The sequence below is a fragment of the Lepidochelys kempii genome, chromosome 11 (genome assembly GCF_965140265.1).
Source record: "Lepidochelys kempii isolate rLepKem1 chromosome 11, rLepKem1.hap2, whole genome shotgun sequence".
In the NCBI taxonomy this organism is placed as follows: Eukaryota; Metazoa; Chordata; order Testudines; family Cheloniidae; genus Lepidochelys; species Lepidochelys kempii.
Genome location: NC_133266.1, coordinates 78,883,557 through 78,904,223, shown reverse-complemented (window position 1 = coordinate 78,904,223; position 20,667 = coordinate 78,883,557). Strand labels below are relative to the sequence as shown.

The 20,667-nt window shown below is 51.4% G+C and overlaps 1 protein-coding gene across 2 annotated transcripts in view; it reads right to left on the bottom strand.

The window, feature by feature from the left end:
* The window catches only part of KMO (kynurenine 3-monooxygenase), a 45,937-nt gene extending 39,917 nt beyond the window's left edge, over positions 1 to 6,020 (bottom strand). For both annotated transcript variants that reach the window (XM_073306961.1, XM_073306963.1), the window contains exon 1: positions 5,878 to 6,020. In XM_073306961.1, the coding sequence (XP_073163062.1) occupies positions 5,878 to 6,018 (141 nt within the window). In that variant the 5' untranslated portion in view covers positions 6,019 to 6,020. The remainder of the gene's footprint in view (positions 1 to 5,877) is intronic.
* Between the last annotated feature and the right edge of the window lie 14,647 nt (positions 6,021 to 20,667).

Below are 20,667 nucleotides of genomic sequence, written 5' to 3'. Positions count from 1 at the left end.
GCACCAGTGCTGACTTCTACATGTAGGCAAGGGTAAGCTGGAGTTTGCATCAATTGTCAAGCCCCTATTTATCTACCATGAGAGAATTTAGGGTGTTGTGGTGTTTCTCTTGTGAACTGACTTCAGGGAACCTATGGCTGGCTAACTTTGCCTAGATACACAAAGTGCTACAAAGGCAAATCTAGATTGTATATTGCCCATACACCATGCTTTTGACTGTTGCTGTGACCTAAGAACCTCTTAATGCCAACTGGCAAAAAAATGCGGAGCGGTTACAGGAATTTCCTGCATCTGCCATGTACATTCCTGTTCACCAAAGAATGATCTCAAGTGAAAGCCGGAGTCATGCTGGTTATGAAAAGCATCAAGAAATGTATGTACAGATACTAGATAAGGAATCACGTGTAGATACTGAAAATATGTTCTTAAAGTCAGTATCAAGGTACTGGTCACAGCAAAGGTGAAAAACAGTTTTTCTGTCAGACAAGAGATGTTTATCCGGCTGCCAGTTTATGTGTCGACGGAGTATTGTCTCATTTCATAATGAGTCTTTATCACCAGTCTGAACTGCATGCAAATGAAAGACTGAGGGGTCTTCAAGAAGAGAAACTAACAGGAAGAGAAAAACAGCGTGTGTGCGGGAGAGAGAGAACCCTGTCTAGAGCTACACACCAGAGATTTGCTCCACTATATTTGGGAGGCAAAGACGACATGTTGGCATCCTTCACTGAGAAAGTAAAAGGCCAGTGACTTTGCTTCATGAAAAAAGGGGGCTCAGCCAGACTTGGTTGGAAACGCTGGAGAGAACTTTGGGTGTGATAAGCTTTTTTAGACAAAAGCTATCCCCGATAATGTCACGGCTAACCTGGTGGCTGAACTTTGTGACTTTGTCCTTACCCATAACTATTTCACATTTGGGGACAATGTATACCTTCAGATCAGCGGCACTGCTATGGGTACCCGCATGGCCCCACAGTATGCCAACATTTTTATGGCTGATTTAGAACAACGCTTCCTCAGCTCTCGTCCCCTAAAGCCCCTACTCTACTTGAGCTATATTGATGACATCTTCATCATCTGGACCCATGGAAAAGAAGCCCTTGAGGAATTCCACCATGATTTCAACAATTTCCATCCCACCACCAACCTCAGCCTGGTCCAGTCCACACAAGAGATCCACTTCCTGGACACTACAGTGCTAATAAACAATGGTCACATAAACACCACCCTATACCGGAAACCTACTGACCGCTATTCCTACCTGCATGCCTCCAGCTTTCACCCTGACCACACCACACGATCCATCGTCTACAGCCAAGCTCTGCGATACAACCGCATTTGCTCCAACCCCTCAGACAGAGACAAACACCTACAAGATCTCTGTCAAGCTTTCTTACAACTACAATACCCACCTGCAGAAGTAAAGAAACAGATTGATAGAGCCAGAAGAGTTCCCAGAAGTTACCTACTACAGGACAGGCCTAACAAAGAAAATAACAGAACGCCACTAGCCGTCACCTTCAGCCCCCAACTAAAACCCCTCCAACGCATTATTAAGGATCTACAACCTATCCTAAAGGATGACCCAACACTCTCACAAATCTTGGGAGACAGACCAGTCCTTGCCTACAGACAGCCCCGCAACCTGAAGCAAATACTCACCAACAACCACATACCACACAACAGAACCACTAACCCAGGAACCTATCCTTGCAACAAAGCCCGTTGCCAACTGTGTCCACATATCTATTCAGGGGACACCATCACAGGGCCTAATAACATCAGCCACACTATCAGAGGCTCGTTCACCTGCACATCCACCAATGTGATATATGCCATCATGTGCCAGCAATGCCCCTCTGCCATGTACATTGGTCAAACTGGACAGTCTCTACGTAAAAGAATAAATGGACACAAATCAGATGTCAAGAATTATAACATTCATAAACCAGTCGGAGAACACTTCAATCTCTCTGGTCACGCAATCACAGACATGAAGGTCGCTATCTTAAAACAAAAAAACTTCAAATCCAGACTCCAGCAAGAAACTGCTGAATTGGAATTCATTTGCAAATTGGATACTATTACTTTAGGCTTAAATAGAGACTGGGAGTGGCTAAGTCATTATGCAAGGTAGCCTGTTTCCTCTTGTTTTTTCCTAAAACACCCCCCCCAGATGTTCTGGTTTAACTTGGATTTAAACTTGGAGAGTGGTCAGTTTGGATGAGCTATTACCAGCAGGACAGTGAGTTTGTGTGTGTATGGGGGTGGGGGGGATGTGAGAAAACCTGGATTTGTGCAGGAAATAGCGTAACTTGATTATCATGCACATTGTGTAAAGAGTTGTCACTTTGGATGGGCTATCACCAGCAGGAGAGTGAATTTGTGTGGGGGGGTGGAGGGTGAGAAAACCTGGATTTGTGCTGGAAATGGCCCACCTGATGATCACTTTAGATAAGCTATTACCAGCAGGACAGTGGGGTGGGAGGAGGTATTGTTTCATATTCTCTGTGTATATATAAAGTCTGCTGCAGTTTCCACAATATCCATCCGATGAAGTGAGCTGTAGCTCACGAAAGCTCATGCTCAAATAAATTGGTTAGTCTCTAAGGTGCCACAAGTCCTCCTGTTCTTTTTGAGAATACAGACTAACACGGCTGTTACTCTGAAACCTGTAATTAGACAAAAGAGTAACTCGTTAGTTCTGTCTAGTCTTTAAAAAGCGCGTTATGATTTGTTTTATATGTAACCCTTTGTTTCCAGTACTCTTACTCACCATCACTTGAGTCTCAAGTCTTTGATAATAAACGTAGTCTTGTTTTCCACTACAAATATATCTCAGTGCTGGTGTGTTAAGCAAAGTTCTGGTCCTGAGTTGAAGCTCACTTATTGGCATGTCCTGTTCCTTTGGGACCAGCAGGCCTGGTCATTCGGTGAGCGTGTGGTGGATAAGGAACTGGACACGGCAGGGAATGCGCCATGTATTCAGGCATTGGCACATGCCTATCACTACCTGTATAGAGAGCGAGGCCTGGAAGGCTGGGCTGTGCTGGCAGAGGCTGGTGGTTTCAGGGCACTGAGCCCTGGCAGGCACAGACAAGACTGCTTCACGCAAAAGGCAGAGGGTGGAGAGGTTTCAGAGTAGCAGCCATGTTAGTCTGTATCCACAGAAAGAAAAGGAGGACTTGTGGCACCTTAGAGACTAACATTTATTTGAGCATAAGCTTTCGTGAGCTACAGCTCACTTCATCGGATGCATGCAGTGGAAAACCACTGAATGCATCCGATGAAGTGAGCTGTAGCTCACAAAAGCTTATGCTCCTTTTCTTTTTTTAGATGGGGGAGAGGCCTACCAACCTGGGAAGCGTCCACAGCTGCTGCCCTTGCTTTCTGCATATCCAGCATCCTTGCCTTGTGTATTTTCCACAAGGTCTGCTACAAATCCATGCCAGAAGACAACCCGGACCCTTTGTTTCAGGAGTCTGTTCCACTGACCTGGCTAGTCAAGGAGCAAAGATCTGGCAAACGTGTCAAATCTGCCTTCACGCTACTGTTCCCCATGTATGTTATATTACAGCATTTGATTTTAAGTTCAAGGAAAAGGAGATCAACAGTAGGGAGGAGACATGAATTTCATTATTCTTGTTGTTATTTCTTTCTTTGTATCACTGTTGCGTAGGGGCTCTCGTCCTGGACCAGGCCACCCACTGTGCTGGGCCCTGCACCAGTGCAGAACAAAGAGACAGTCCCTGTCCCAAGATGTGCACAATCTTTATGTAAGACAAGAGACAACACATGGATACAGACAGATTGGAAGCAACAGACAATCCCATCTAACTAGGCCAGAGAGTCCGAGCGTGGGGGAAGGAACGCACCAGCAGAGTGACTTGTGTGATGCCACCAAATGCACATTAGCGCCACTGTTCTTTGGCGGGGAGGCAAATGGGCGGGGGGGGGGGGATCAGCTATCTGGAAAGACAAGGGGAGTGAGGGGGACAGGGCAGTGAGGGGGGAGGAGGGTCAGGGGTGGAGTGAAGGGGGAGGCTGCGGGGCGGGGTGGGGTGGGGGGCCTGCACACATGCAGAGGGCAGCAACTCTGATAGGATGGCCCACCGCCCTGTTCCCAGCTCTCCCGAGGCTTCCGCGGCCACAGGACTGGCTGGGGCTGGGACCGTCTGGGGATGATGTAAGAGGCTCCAGCTCCGTAGCAAATATGAGGCTTGCATGGCGGGAAATACGCCCTCTGATTGGCCGCCTGCCCCACTGCCCTGCCTCCTGGAGTAGAGCAACCAATCAGAGCTGCTGTAGGAAGAGTTCTCTCTCCCCCTCGCAACCCAAAGCCATTCTCACAGGAGGGGAGGGGGGAAGCGAAGAGCCAGCAGCTCAGGGCAGCCCCACTTCCCCCCCCTCCTGTGAGCAATGGGGATGGGATGGGTCTTGTGCTCCTCCCCCAACCTCCTGCACACTGCCTGGTGGGGCAGAGGGGGGCAAAGAGTCCCTGGAGCTGCCCCCATCCTCTGTCCTGAAGGGGGAGAGGGATCTCTAATGCATCACAGGCTGGGGAAGGGCTGGGGGGGAAGAACCCCAGGAGGAGCACGGGGGGGTAGGGGGCAGGATTAATTTCTGGGCAGGCAATGGATAGACATGGGGTGAGAGTTCCTGCAGCAGAGCCAGAATCCCCCCCGCCAACACATCCACGGTCGCCCCTGTCCCAGGGGTGGGCCAGGGGAGCTCAGCAATCCAGGCAGAAGGGTAAATGTTAGGCTGGGGCACCCGTAACAGCTGCCAAGGGGTGGAGGTCTGTGTAAGGAAACAGTCGAGTCACTGTTAACTGTTGTTTAAATGTTGCTTCGGCGACACTCCAAACCCTGCTGACACGGTTCTGGGTCGTTCCCCCTTTGCGTGAGGCTGACTGGGAGCTGCAACGAACAGGCCCACGCAGCCCTTTGCACACAGCAATCCTGAGGTGTAACGCGGGGTAAAGCTTTCAGAGGAGCCAGACCGTGGCCTGGGCTGCCTCCTAGAGTTCAGCTGCGAGGAGGAAAGGGGCCCCGGGGGGCAAGAGTTTGTCCCCAGCACTTGAGGCAGACCAGGGACTGCCGCGAGTTACACCGCCAGGTGTCCGCAACACACGTCCACCGGCTCCCACGCAGGGCACTTCCTCTGGGAAACTGGCAGGGACTCTGTGCAGCAGGGGTGGCTTTTCACACCCAGTCCTGGCACTTGTCTCACCCTAGTGTGTTACTCGTTCACATGCTCGGTCTTCAACAGCCTCTCCCTCAGCGCCCCAGCAGAAAGGCTCGACCCAGCAAACGCAGCCCTGGATGTGGTGCAGAGTCCTGTCTGCACCAACACGCTAGGCACTGCTCCCCCAGCAGTCGCTCCGCTGAGCCCATTCCAGCTTCCAGGCTGCTCCGGAAAGAGCCGGTGCCGTAATGAAGACAGAGGGCAACAAGGAGCCCTGAGGTTTAAACTCACCAGCGGAGTTGGTGTTATTCCCTTCGTTTACAAAGCAACTAGTTAGGTACAGACAAGCAAATACTGTAGAAAGGAGGCAAAAGAGCTGGCTGCATTTCAAATGCTTGCAACCATCACGATCAGCTATTCCCAGCAATCACGCCTCCCCCAGGGGCAGCTGCCTGGATTGGAGGAGCCCACTTCTGTCAGTGGTAGCCGCAGCCCGCCCAATGATTTACACTCTGAAAGCCGGGCCTGAACTGGCCAGTTACACAACCCAAGCACCAAGCACTTTGCTACAGCTCTTCACATTTTCAGGTCTTGCTAAGAATGGCTTGCCCGGGCGGCAGTCTGTTCTCATCCCAGGCCGCAGCCCTGGATCCAATCAAACCACAACACAGATAACAGTGAGTTTCTTACCAGACCACCTCCAACAATGGCTACTTTCCCCTTCTGAGTGTCAGTGGAGTTCATGACTGCAACAATCTCACTGCAGCATGGTTTTTGTGGTCTTCTGTCCCCTGAGAGAGGAGTGACGCTGCTCACACAGCCGGGCTGCATTTGCCAGTGAGCAAACAGAGGGGAGGGGAAGCAGGCAGTCTAGTCATGCTCTGATTCACCTTCCTTGGTTAATATTCAGGTTTTTCTCCAACCTCAAACTCATCACTGGATCAGCTCTGACCATATGACAAGGCCAGATCCAGGCAGAGGGCCCAGCTCGGCTCAGGTACCTGGGGGAGAGGGGGTGCTATTTACAGCGGGGGGTTGCAAACACAAAGGTATCTTTCAAATTTCCAAGAGTCCATTGCGTGACTGCTGTGCCGCATCTGTCACCCCCCCCACCCCCGCCGGGTGAGGTGTCCTGTCCCGTCTAGCGGCACCGAGACCAGAGAGAGACGGAGACAGAGAGTTAAATGAGTCTGGCTCTACAGATTTAGCTAGCAGCCAGTGGGCTTTTAGCCCCTGCCCCAGCCTGGAGCCTCCTCCCACACTCCGAACCCCTCACCTCCCCCAGTCTGGAGCCCCCTCCTGCACCCCAACCCCTCATCCTCGGCCCCACCCCAGAGCCCGCACCCCCAGCCAGGGCCCTCACCCCCTCCCGCACTTCAACCCCCTGCTACAGCCTGGAGCCCTCTCCCACACTCTATACACCTTGCCCCTCCCCAGCCTGGAGCACCCTCCTGCACCCCAAACCCCTCATCCCTGACCCCACTCCAGAGCCCACACCCCATACCCCTGCCCCATCCCGCAACCCCCTCCCACACTCCAACTCTCTTGGCCCCGCCCCCCCCAGCCCAAAGCCCCCTCCTGCACCCCAAACCCCTCATCCCCGGCCCCGCCCCAGAGCCCACACCCCATTCCTCCTCCCACACCCCAACCCTCTGCCCCAGCCCAGAGCCCCCTCCCACACTCCGAATCCCTGGGCCCCAGCCCAGAGCCTCCTCCTGTGTGTACAATATTTAGCATGCTTTGGGATACAATGAATTGCTGTACTGACAAAACAGGCAAAATTTAAAAAATGTGCTAATTTGTGGAACTTGCCACAATATGCTTTGGCTAATGACATATAGGAATTATATATGGAGCTTAAGTTGTATTTACCCACATCAGGTATGTCTGTTTTCTAGTCTGTCTGTACAGAAGTTTAAGGCCATTGTGACGGGGTGCGACTCACCACTGCGGCGCCCCCTGCTGGGTGTCCGGGGGATCAGCTCTGCTAGCCAGTGCACCCTCTGCTGGTGGCATCTCGCCGCTGTCACTTCTGCTCCAGGGACCCACATCACTCCAGCACAGGGGCCTCCTCTTCATGACACAGCCCCTCCCGCACGCCACACTCTGTGCTCCCCCCTTCCGGGGGAATGGCAGTCCTCTGTCCAGCCACTTCCTCAGTGGCCAGTGCGTGGGGGACGGGGACCCAGGCCCGCCTACTACTCCAGGTCCCAGCCCAGGGACCCTGTAGGTGGCAGCCATGTGCTGCCTCCCTGTAGCGGGGCAGTTACCCCACTCCTGAAAAGGTAGGCTGATTGGGAAGGCAGCCACAGCTGGGGCCACGCCCAATTAGGAGACAGCTGGCCCTATAAAAGGGCTGTGAGCCAGGACCTGGGTCAGTCTCTCTCTCTCTCTCTCTCTCTGGAGAGAGATGGACCTAGTTGCCTGAAGGAGCAAAGGGTACCGTGGCCAAAGCAGTGCTGGGGACCTCCCAAGCTGCGGCCTGACAGGAACGCCTAGAGAGCTACTGGGCTGCAGAGAAAGGCAGCAGGTCCAAACCCCCCCCCCCTTGCCAATGATGAGTGGCCACTACACTGCAGTCTGCCCCAGTGAACAGGGGCATGATGATGACTGGCAGTAACCAGTGAGGGGGGCTTATAGGGCTGGGGGTTCCCCTGGGACAGGAGACCCAGAGAGTGGGGATACTGCTGCGGCAGAACATCAGGGTAAGGGGCACTGGGAGGGACACGGGGTGCCTGAGGCAGGTGAGCCACATGGCCAGCAGAGGGGGCTCTGAGCTGGAATCGAGTTAATTCCCAGGGTAACCAGCAGGAGGCGCTGCATGGTGAGTCTCACTTCGCTACAGTCCCTTCCAACCTCTCAGTCTACTTCCCTGGGCCTCTTCCTGCAGCCCCAGCACCTTCTCTGCCCTTGTCTCAGGGCCTCAGCACACCAGCAGTCAGCCAGCAGCTCGCTCCCCGGATCCTGCCCAGGGTGCTGGCTTTCTTCCTCCTGCCAGGCAGCCAGTCCTCCCTCCCTTGAGCTCCAAGGAGCAACAGAAGCTGCTCTGCCCTGCAGCCCTCCTGATATAGGTCAACCCCACCCTGACTGGCTGCTCCCTGCAGCCCCTCTCTGATTGGATGCCTCTTGTGCAGCCTCCCTAGGGCTCTATTAACCCCTTATGGGCCAGTGTGGGGCAGATGCCCCATCACAACCATGTCAGAATCAAGGCCGCTGTTACCATGATAGTACCTAGATTAGGATCAAATGACTGTTGAATTGCAGTCTAGTGCAGTGTTTCCCATCCGGTGTGCCACGGCACGCTGGTGTGCCGCCAGACATGTAGGGGGGTGCCGCAAAATTCTGGAAAAATCACTTGGGAGGTAAAAAGATTCTGATTTATTTTAAGTAGTGTCACAACCAAATCACATTTTGTGCCATTGCTCTGTGGATGTACCTGTGTGAGGCAGACGTTGCATCACGCTATGCTCTAAATGACCTTGCTCTTCGTCTGGTATCCCGTAGTAGCCCTGGTTTCTTATTGGCCCTTAAGGTGCAGTGGTGAATTTTCAATTGAAGACTCAAAAATGGACAAATATTTGAAGAAAAGAAATTCTGGCGCCTCCACATTTACTTTTGCCGATGAAGCTGAACCTAGAAAGCCGATCAGCTCTTCAGTGGCTGGTGGGAGGTGCTTAGGGGAGAGGACTGAGGGTATGTCTACACTACGAAATTAGGTCGAATTTATAGAAGTCGGTTTTTTAGAAATCGGTTTTATATAGTCGAGTGTGTGTGTCCCCACAGAAAATGCTCTAAGCGCATTAACTCGGCGGAGCGCTTCCACAGTACCAAGGCTAGAGTCGACTTCCGGAGCGTTGCACTGTGGGTAGTTACCCCACAGTTCCCGCAGTCTCCGCTGCCCACTGGAATTCTGGGTTGAGATCCCAATGCCTGATGGGGTTAAAACATTGTCGCGGGTGGTTCTGGGTACATATCGTCAGGCCCCCGTTCCCTCCCTCCTTCCATGAAAGCAGCAGCAGACAATCGTTTTGCGCCTTTTTTCTTGAGTTACCTGTGCAGACGCCATACCATGGCAAGCATGGAGCCCGCTCAGGTAACCGTCACCCTATGTCTCCTGGGTGCTGGCAGACGCGGTACGGCATTGCTACACAGCAGCAGCAACCCCTTGCCTTGTGGCAGCAGACGGTGCAATAGGACTGGTAGCCGTCATCGTCGTGTCCGAGGTGCTCCTGGCCACACATGGGTGCAGGGACTACATTAGAAGTGACTTGACCAGGTCATTCTCTTTAGTCCTGCAGTCAGTCCTATTGAACCATCTTATGGTGAGCAGGCAGGCGATACGGATTGCTAGCAGTCCTATTGTACAATCTTCTGCCGAGCAGCCATGAGATGTGGATGGCATGCAGTCCTTCTGCACCGTCTGCTGCCAGCCAAAGATGTAAAAGATAGATGGAGTGTATCAATACAAGAAATAGACCAGATTTGTTTTGTACTCATTTGCTTCCCCCCCTCCCCCCCGTCTAGGGGACTCATTCCTCGAGGTCACACTGCAGTCACTCACAGAGAAGGTGCAGCGAGGTAAATCTAGCCATGTATCAATCAGAGGCCAGACCAACCTGCTTGTTCCAATAAGAACAATTACTTAGGTGCACCATTTCTTATTGGAACCCTCCGTGAAGTCCTGCCTGAAATACTCCTTGATGTAAAGCCACCCCCTTTGTTGATTTTAATTCCCTGTAAGCCATGTCGTCAGTCGCCCCTCCCTCCATCAGAGCAACTGCAGACAATCGTTCTGCGCCTTTTTTCTGTGCGGACGCCATACCAAGGCAAGCATGGAGGCCGCTCAGCTCACTTTGGCAATTAGGAGCACATCAAACACCACACGCATTATCCAGCAGTATATGCAGCACCAGAACCTGGCAGAGCGATACCGGGTGAGGAGGCGACGTCAGCGCGGTCCCGTGAGTGATCAGGACATGGACACAGATTTCTCTGAAAGCATGGGCCCTGCCAATGCATGCATCATGGTGCTAATGGGGCAGGTTCATGCTGTGGAATGCCGATTCTTGGCTCAGGAAACAAGCACAGACTGGTGGGACCGCATAGTGTTGCAGGTCTGGGATGATTCCCAGTGGCTGTGAAACTTTCGCATGCGTAAGGGCACTTTCATGGAACTTTGTGACTTGCTTTCCCCTGCCCTGAAGCACATGAATACCAAGATGAGAGTAGCCCTCACAGTTGAGAAGTGAGTGGCGATAGCCCTGTGGAAGCTTGCAACGCCAGACGGCTACCGGTCAGTTGGGAATCAATTTGGAGTGGGCAAATCTACTGTGGGGGCTGCTGTGATGCAAGTAGCCCACGCAATCAAAGATTTCCTCCTTCCTTAGAGGTTTTTAAGGTCAGGCTTGACAAAGCCCTGGCTGGGATGATTTAACTGGGAATTGGTCCTGCTTTGAGCAGGGGGTTGGACTAGATGACCTACTGGGGTCCCTTCCAACCCTGATATTCTATGATTCTATGATCTGCTGATATCAAGGGTAGTGACCCTGGGAAATATGCAGGTCATAGCAGATGGCTTTGCTGCAATGGCATTCCCTAACTCTGGTGGGGCCATAGACGGAACCCATATCCCTATCTTGGCACCGGAGCATCAAGCCGACGAGTACATAAACTGCAATAGTGCTGCAAGCTCTGGTGGATCACAAGGGACGTTTCACCAACATCAACGTGGGATGGCCGGGAAAGGTACATGACGCTCACATCTTCAGGAACTCTGGTCTGTTTCAAAAGCTGCAGGAAGGGACTTTAATTCCCTTGTTTAATTGTTTGAACGCCAGCAAACATACACTGCAATGCTTTGTTCTTCAATGATTCCCGAGTACGTGTTACTGGCCTGGAGTGGTAAAGTGTCCTACCATGGAGGACGCAATAAGGCTGCCCTCCCCAGAAACCTTTCGCAAAGGCTTTGGGAGTACATCCAGGAGAGCCGCGAATGCCAGGGCAAATTAATCCTTTCACATGCTTGCTTTTAAACCATGTATAGTATCTTAAAAGGTACACTCACTGGAGGTCCCTTCTCCGCCTGCTGGGTCCAGGAGGCAGCCTTGGGTGGGTTCGGGGGGTACTGGCTCCAGGTCCAGGGTGAGAAACAGTTCCTGGCTGTCAGGAACACCGGTTTCTCCACTTGCTTGCTGTGACTTATCTACAACCTCATCATCATCTTCTTCTTCTTCGTCCCCAAAACCTGCTTCCGTGTTGCCTCCATCTCCATTGAAGGAGTCAAACAACACAGCTGGGGTAGTGGTGGCTGAACCCCCTAAAATGGCGTGCAGCTCATCATAGAAGCGGCATGTTTGGGGCTCTGACCCGGAGCGGCCGTTCGCCTCTCTGGTTTTCTGGTAGGCTTGCCTCAGCTCCTTAAGTTTCACGCAGCACTGCTTCGGGTCCCTGTTATGGCCTCTGTCCTTCATGCCCTGGGAGATTTTGACAAAGGTTTTGGCATTTCGAAAACTGGAATGGAGTTCTGATAGCACGGATTCCTCTCCCCATACAGCGATCAGATCCCGTACCTCCCGTTCGGTCCATGCTGGAGCTCTTTTGCGATTCTGGGACTCCATCATGGTCACCTCTGCTGATGAGCTCTGCATGGTCACCTGCAGCTTGCCACGCTGGCCAAACAGGAAATGAGATTCAAAAGTTCGCAGTTCTTTTCCTGTCTACCTGGCCAGTGCATCTGAGTTGAGAGTGCTGTCCAGAGCGGTCACAATGGAGCACTCTGGGATAGCTCCCGGAGGCCAATACCGTCGAATTGTGTCCACAGTACCCCAAATTCGACCCGGCAAGGCCGATTTAAGCGCTAATCCACTTGTCAGCGGTGGAGTAAGGAAATTGATTTTAAGAGCCCTTTAAGTCGAAATGAAGGGCTTCATCGTGTGGACGGGTGCAGGTTTACATCAATTTAGCGCTGCTAAATTCGACCTAAAGTCCTAGTGTAGACCAGGGCTGAGAGGAGCAAGTTAAAGGGGATGGGGGGCGCAATGGAGTGGGATTGGGGCTCAGGGCAGAGCCAGGGTCAAGCACTCACTAGGAAAAGCAAAAGCCCAGGCCTATGACCCACCCATTCTGCACAAGCCCTACAATATGGTCCATGCGTCTCTAGACTTTCCGTTTTCATCTCCTCATCACATATCCTCCGCTTCTGTGTGATGTCAGAAGAGTGTCTCCAAACAACAGTAAACCAGAACTGCAAATGATGAAATGCCCTTTCGATAGTGTGTGAAGAGATTTGGAATGCTGTGATTATCTGTGTAGGTGCAGTTCAGCTCTCTTCACTTGGAATTTGTGATGAACTGACCGTATCCCTGTTCTACCTTTTGAGAGTGCAGTTAGTAAAAATAATATTGCGCTTATGAATGATACTTCTTCAGGGGAAGCCGATGGTTCTCACCTGGGAACCATGTGTCAGGATACTAGGGCAGGGCAGGGTAAACCCCTTTAAGGCCCTGCCAAAATGCTGGCTGCAGCCTGCTCTCTGGCCAGGAGGCCAGGTGTAGAAATACAGGTACTCAGCAGGGAGCCCAGCTGCAAGCCGTAAGGAGGGCTGGCTCAGAGGAACATGCTGAGCTAAGTAGTGACAGCTGGGCTGAGGCAGGAGAGGGCATAAAAGCCCTGGGCAAACCTCAGTGGGGGGCTAACCTGGGAGGAGACAGGAGGGTGGTATCACTGTCTCCTCACCAAAGAAGGAAGCCTTAAAAGCCAGGAGACCCTGGGGAGGGTCTATGGGGCACTAGCTGTTGTGGGATCTGGGAACTGCATAAACACTGTAAATAAAGACACTTGGGTGATCCAGCAAAAGAAGTCATGGAAGATTCTTTATTATACCAGCCTAAACACAGGGCACAGGCTCAAGAGGGAGAAACCCCCAAGAGTTGTACTCCTCTATCAGGGAAAGGACCTCTTCCAAGAGCCAGAGCACTGTTTCCAGTGAGATGCACATGGAAGGGTGACAGGAACCCAGCCAATATAGCCCAGATGACCCGAGTGCAGGTGTGTCTCACAGCCACATTACCTTCACAATCTGTATAAAGGTTATGCAATATGTCTGTTGCATCTCTGGGTTTTCTGTTTTCAAACCGATTCTGTTACTTACATCCTTCTCGGTGGAGAATGTCTAGTCAGAACAGTATCTCCAAATAATGGTAAGTCAGACTTAAAAATGAGACCCTTTTTTTAAAATTGTGCAATAAAAGATGTGGACTACATGTATGCAGAGCTTGACTTATGTTTGAAGATTACTGCATATGAATGCAGTGATTCAAACCATAGCTAAGATGAATGCTCGTCAATGGCTCTAGCAGGGGAGAGTAGCTATAAGACAACAGTTCGGGAACATTGGCCTCCAATATCCAGAGCACAGACTTCTGAATGATGCACTGAGAAGGATCACAGGAACATCACCTAAAAGGGCAGTTCATTCAATATAGTCCTAATAGCCCAAGGGCCAATATGTGCTGTGGGCAGATCACCCTAAGCGGTTGGATAGGTTCTATTGCTTTAGTCAAGGGAAAGTCTGGGCTCTCCGGTTGTCATCCTAAGAAGTCCTATGATGCTGCAGAATTAGATAGAACCAGCTAAGATAATCTGTGATGTGGTGCTCACGCTTCTTTTCATATCCGTGATGTGTAATCTCTGAACACCAAGGCAATGTCCATCTACACGTTTCTTTTCCACCTCCTTCTATAAACCATTAATAAGCATTGTGTCCATGTCACTAGTTATCTTTTGGAGACTGTCCTGTAGACAGAAATGTTTTGAGAAACACAAATCTAGAGTGACTTGTCAATACAGTGATAAAGTTGTTGAGTTATTTAGTCCTGGGAAGCTTACCACACTCTGTCACCATGTCAGGTATGGAGTCTAATTTGTGGAATATTTATTCTATTTGGTGAAATGAAGACGACACTGGATGGCCATGTAGGCCAAATGTGCTGATTTGTGGCATTGTTTAAAACTATTAGTGATGCGTCTGCAGAAGAATTGGGGTCCAGAAATTCACAATCAACATAGGTGGCAGATACAGTAAAAGTTTTACTGTGGTTGTGCATGTTTTGAATAAACTAGAAACCTGCTTTGTTTCCCGTGGTAAACCCATGGTTGGCCCTACTCTGTCTATGTTTGCAGATAGACCGGAACAAAGTCCGTTCCGAATGCTTGTAGCATTAGTTAGAAATTGTAGTGAAGTCAGTGAAAAGATAAGGGGAGGGAAAGGTTACCCAAGCAATCTAAGGGGCGTTATATCTGTTACTGAAAATCCCCTGGGTAGACGCCTCATGAACAAGGTGCCTCTGTGGAGATACGATTAGAGTACAGTTCATTTTTCATCTGGAATTACATTTTCAAAAATAGGTGCCAGAGTTTCCCACAAGCAGGCAGCTGCACACCTAAGCGACCCTTACTGCAGACCTAAAATGCATTGGAAAATGTGGCCCTGCCTACGAAGTCTTTTTCTTCCCAAATGATGTAGGTCCTTCTAACTGTGCCAAATTTAGCTTCCCAAATATTGAAGGCAGTTCAGGGTAAGATGGACTAAACACCCCATTTGCAGATTGCCTCCCACTGTAGCTTCCCTCCTTGTAGCAGGGTGCTGGTGCAAAAGCACCTAATTAGCCCTGGCCCAGTCAGCTCCAATCAGGGGAAACAGATCGGGGCTGATGGAAAAGGCCTGATGCCAGACTGAGGATTGGCAACGCCTGCTGGCCTGACAAGCCAGGGGCTATAAAGGCTGGGAGGGAGGCAGGGGCCAGCCAGGGAGGGAACTGGAGGTCTCCTAGCTGAAGGCTGACCCTGCCTGTAAAGGAGGTGACTAATCCTGTAAAGCTTGTATATCGATGGACACTGGTGGTGGGACAACCTTAAGTAAATAACGACATGGGTGTTGCACAACCCTGAAGCCTCTCGGAGCCTTATTGGGGGCAGCAAGTGGGTCCCAGGAAGAGGGGCGGGTCATGGACCCTGTTACACGTGGGGGCTTGTCTGGGATCCTTTGCCAGAGACACCGTTTGGCGACCCGGAGATGGAGGGAACTCTGCAGTGGCTCACAGAGCAACATGGGGAGATGCAGAAGACGCTGCAGGCCTTTCAGCATCCCACCGGCTGGAGCAGCAAGCTTTACTGGCTTGGCAGGCCGAGCAACAATGGGCTTGGCAGGACTTTATCAAAGAACAGGCCGTGGTGCACCAGCAGCTCCTGCAGAAACTGGTGCGTCCTGCGGGGGGAGATGGCACCTGGCCCCTGGGCCTCAGCCTCTGTAAGATGGCCTTGGCGAACGACCCAGACGCCTTTCTGGGTACCTTTGAGCAGGTGGCCCTGGGCGAGGGATAGGACAGGATAACCTTGGCCCTGCAGCTAGCCCCATATCTTGCTGGGGAGCCGCAAGCAGCGTATATGGCCCTGATGGATGCCCAGTCTAGACTATGGCATGGTGAAGGCAGCCATCTTGGACCGCCTGGGGCTTTTGTCGGAAAAATACCGGCAAAAGTTTCAGGCAGCCCGGTGGGCAGGGGGTGTGCGGCCCTGGGCCTTCGCCCAGAAATTGACAGACTGGGCGATGCGGTGGTTGAGGCCCGATGCCCAAACCGTGGGGCAGATCAAGGATCACCTGATCCATGAACAGTTTGTGCAGTGCCTCCCAGATAGCATGCGGGTCTGGGTGCAGCGACATCAGCCTGCCACCATAGAAGCCGCCGTCAAAAGGACGGAGGAATATGCAGAGGCAGACCTCCCCTCAAGGGAGCATTGGACCCTGTGAGACGCAGAGGGAGGCAAGAAACCCTGTGAGCACCCCGCTGGGAAGCCGGTAGACAAGCGACGGGAGGAGCACAAGGGAACCCCTGGCCGCCCAGGGCAGCTTGTGTGCTGGTGCAGTGGACAGCCGGGGCACAAGAGCTGTGACTGCCCTGTGATGGACTGTGGGGCCGCTGAATTCTGTGGTTGGACCAAGGTTGGGGGGGGGCGGAGAAAGAGGTGTGGAATAGCCACCATCCCCATGCGGGTGGGGGGAGAGCCCCAGAGGGGTCTAGTGGATACAGCCTCAGCCCGCTCCCTCATACAGTGGGGCTTGGTGAAGCTGCATTGGCTTATCCCTGGAGAAAGGATGCTGGTGGAATGCATCCACGGGGATGGGAAGTATTGTTCCGCGGCCCAGGTACTCCCGGAGGTGCAGGGAAGGTTTGCCTGGAAGCGGGTGGGGGTAATGGATCCTGGGGTTGGATTGGAACCCTGCCCCAAAAGGGAAAGAAGGCACAGGGAGGAGACTAACAGAGAAAGCAAGAGAGAAGGACCTGGAGGGAGGGGGCCAGGCCCCTGGGGGGTGGACCCTGAGAAAAGGGAGTCTCCACAACCTCAAGGGGGAAAGGATAAGAACCCTAGACAACACTGCCAGGATACAGACCCTAAGGAAGTGACTGATGAAGGAACAGAAGTCTCAGGACGGGACCACTGAGGGGAGGGAATCCCCATGATAGAGGAAGAGCAGCTGAAGAAAGTTCAGAGGGTAGGAACCCAAAAGGAGGAGGCTCAAGATCCAATAGGCAGAGGCCCTGAACCAGAGACACAGGGCAGCCTCTGGCCAGTTGGTGCCGATCTGTCTCCCACACCAGGGAAGGAAAGAGAACATCCGGAGCGACCTGCCCAAGGTTGTGACTGGTGTGACAACCTCTGGGTGGAGGTGGACTTGTGGGGTGGCCCACCCCCTACCCAATGCACCTTTTGTGGGTGGGACATGCCAAAACCCCACAGGGTTGAGCCCGGGGACCACCCAGATGGGCAGGGAGGCCATCCCTGGAGTAAAACCCCAGGCCGAGAAAAGCGGGGCCGAGTAAGATCAGGCCCAGTATCTGCTTAATGGGGGAGATATGTAGCAGGGTGCTGGTGCAAAAGCACCTAATTAGCCCTGGCCCAGTCAGCTTCAATCAGGGGAAACAGATTGGGGCTGATGGAAAAGGCCTGATGCCAGACTGAGGATTAGTAATGCCTGCTGGCCTGAGAAGCCAAGGGCTATAAAGGCTGGGAGGGACGCAGGGGGCAGCCAGGGGGGAACTAGAGGCCTCTTAGCTGAAGGCCAACGCTGCCTGTAAAGGAGATGACTAAACCTGTCAAGCTTGTAAATAGATGGACACTGGTGGAGGGACAACCTTAAGTAAATAAAGACACAGGTGTTTCACAACCCTGAAACCTCGCTGAGCCTTACTGGGGAGAGTGAGCAGGCCCCGGGGAGAGTGAGCAGGCCCCAGGAAGATGGGGGGATTGTGAACCCTGTTACACTCCTCTTTGTAACAGCTCTGGAAGGACTTGAATTTCACAGATTACCTTCCTGGAGGACTTTGTCATCTCACTTAGTCATAAATTGTAGATACTTGTCTCAAGTCAAAAACAGTTCTGTAGGTACCTTGCTGTGATGTTCCATTTTTATTTCATTGTAACACTCGTAGAATGTGTCAACTCCAGTGTTGGAAAGCTGAATCAGTTAACCTCAGACCAGTCTCCTTCACAGGCATCAGATGGCTCCAGCATAAAAACAGGACAAAGCAATTTATTATCTACAGTTCAGAAATGCCCACCCTTATGGATACTCCTGGCCTAGGTCAAAGAAGCTCTCTGAAACCATCTTGGGCAAATTACAGAAAAACCAGAAGAAAAGGAACTGGAACAGCTGCAAAAAAGTGTGAAAAGCTACTTCCCATGGAAAAAAATATTTGAAAAATAAGGAGGAAAGGAAGAATAAATAAAAGGAAGGATCCATTATTCTGCACTGGACATAATTCAGAGCACAGAAGATAGTGAAGAAGAGAGAACTCAACCAAAACCTCAAAGTGAGTCTCTTCAAATGTCCCTGAGAAGACAATGGAAAGAGAGAGAGAGACAGGATGAACTCAAAATTGCAGGTTGCCATATGAGAATTGATGGACAAGGACAAAACCTTGACAATTCTCAAAATACAACTGAAGAAGATGAAATTCCTGCAGGTTCCAGGAGAATCCTCTTGAACTCTCAGAAAAGAATTTACCAGAATTGACCTTGACTGTATGGGTAAAAGTTTGTGGAATAATGAAACAAGTGGGGGAGAAATGCCTGGTCGACTTAAGCAACTTTCGTAATATTATCCAAGAAAAAACACTGGCTAACACCAGGTAGAACGAATCGCTGTATGTAGCCCTCCTGGGGAAGAAGGTTAGAACTTCAAGGAAGTGCCTTTGAGCAGGAGGCTGCAGCAAACCTGTCGTTTAGAAGAGAAATGGAAGGATCTGAGACCTGTTGGTGGACACAGCTATGCTGAGGAAAAAGGGAATTCTGGAGGCCTGAAATAAGATGCGTATTGCAAGGCTAATAAATGCCTGTTACTGAATGCTACACAGTTCTGTGCATTTATATTAAAGAACAAGAAATACAGCTTCTTTTGTGACTCCTGATCCACATCTGCACTCTCCTTCCCCCACCAGGCATGGCCACTGTCGGTATTCTAGTCCCTGAATCACCTAGGAAAGGAGGGGCTTGTTTATACAGACTTAGCCGTGGCAAGCTGGGCTGTAAATCTACCATGCAGTAGCCTGCTGTGTGGTAACTGGCTGTCTGGACCTTGCTACTGAGCACGAAAAATTCCGCATTGGACAGAAACCCTGTTGGTGGCCCAGACTCACTCTGCACTTCAGGCCTATGGGATTGGGGGGTGGGGGAGAAAGGGCTTTTTGTGAGTTTGGTTTTGATTTTTGAACAGTTGTGGCTGTGTTGTAGCTGGTTAGGGGGCTGGAACGACTGACAGGACACAGGTTAAATGGATGAACTCGGGGACACTGGTGAGGTGGCTGAAGGCAATGATACTGCTATGGGTTGGGTTCTACCTCCGTGAAACTGGGGAGGGGTGTAGCCTTTGCCCTTCATTTAAGCTAGTCGTAAGAAGCCATTGAGCGACTGCATGGAACCAGGGAGCTGGAACAACAGGGGTCTGCAGTCAGAACAGAGGCACATGGGAGGCCACTCAGGAATCTGAAGTAAGTGGGCAGAGGTACTTTTCCTGGGTACTGTTCCGGTAGATCTGGGGGGAAGAGTGAGAGAAAAGCAGGAGAAACACCACGAAAGGAGACAGAGAAAGCAGCGAGGAAGCACCAGACCCAGCCACCGAGACACTGGTAGCATGACCCTGAGGAAAAGTGAAGGGCGTGTCTACGCTGCGATTGGCAGCACGTGTAGCCATGGCTTGAGTAACAATAGCTGTGAAGCTATGGCAGCCCGGCCAGCTGCATGGACTAGCCCTGCCCGACCATGACCCTGGGTGCACACCTGAGTGGCTGCCACCTCCTGTCTGCTGTGGTTTCATTGCTATTGTTATTCACGCCAGCAACATCAAAGCAAGTTTGGTTGCCTACACCTGCTGCGATTACACCTCCTGACTGCAGAAGAGACGAGCCCTAAGAGCTTTTGGGTCAAGGGCTGACTAATAGAAGCTTAGAATTGTGAGCAAAGAAACTGTCTCCTGTTGTTTGCGTCCTCTTGTGTTCTAGGAATTTAGAACTTTATTCACATTCTTCGTGAATAACCAGGATTGCATCAAAGAAATAGCTGACTCTATCATCCATTGCTCCTCCTAATGGAACCGCCTCAGGGCCCCCAAAGGTTTGGTTAACTGCCCAGAGCCAGAAGAGGTAACAATGTTTTTGGGTTTTTTTTTTGCATTTCCACAGTTTTACACCATTCTGCCATCTCTCCCTTGGTTATCAGCTCCACTAATGTCACGTGACTATTTATACAGCAGATTCCTGTCAGCCAGAATCTGTTAGGAGCTCTCTAAAACTCATCTCCAGTGATGCTATGCTCCACGTGCATGGGTGACGCAGACAGTCCATGTCCACTCACCAGCCACCTGCAACAGAAAGAAATGGCTGTAAAGTGTATGATGCTAGCCCCTAGCATATGCTTAGTGTATCTATAAAATGATGGTGCCAAGGGCATGGGGCACAGGACCCTTGGCTAGAGAGGGAACTTTAGAGACAAAGGGGAAAATCCTTTTCAAAGGGTGTGGCCCAAATCTTCCCAGGCTAGATGCACAGAGGCAGGTGAACACTAGCAACTCACATGGACTTCACTGAGACTTACAGATGCCCCGCGGTGTTTCACTCTCAGAGACTAGTTCTTCTACCCTGCAGCACGCTGTCCAGCAACAGGGTTAGGAGTGTTCAACATGCCGTGATCTGTTTCGCTAACCCTCTCCTGGGCTGTGGTCCCAAGCTCAGATCCCACCGTGAGCAGTGTGGGATGAATGAAATGCAAACAGACCCCGTCCATCCCTGCCCTCACTACATTCCAAGGGGCAGCCTCTGCCTCTGGTACTTTGTTTACAAAGCATTTCCAAGCTGTAACGTCAGAGAAATAGCGCTGAAACAAATGCAAGTTTCAAATGAAAGCAACAACAGTGCCATGCGACAAACC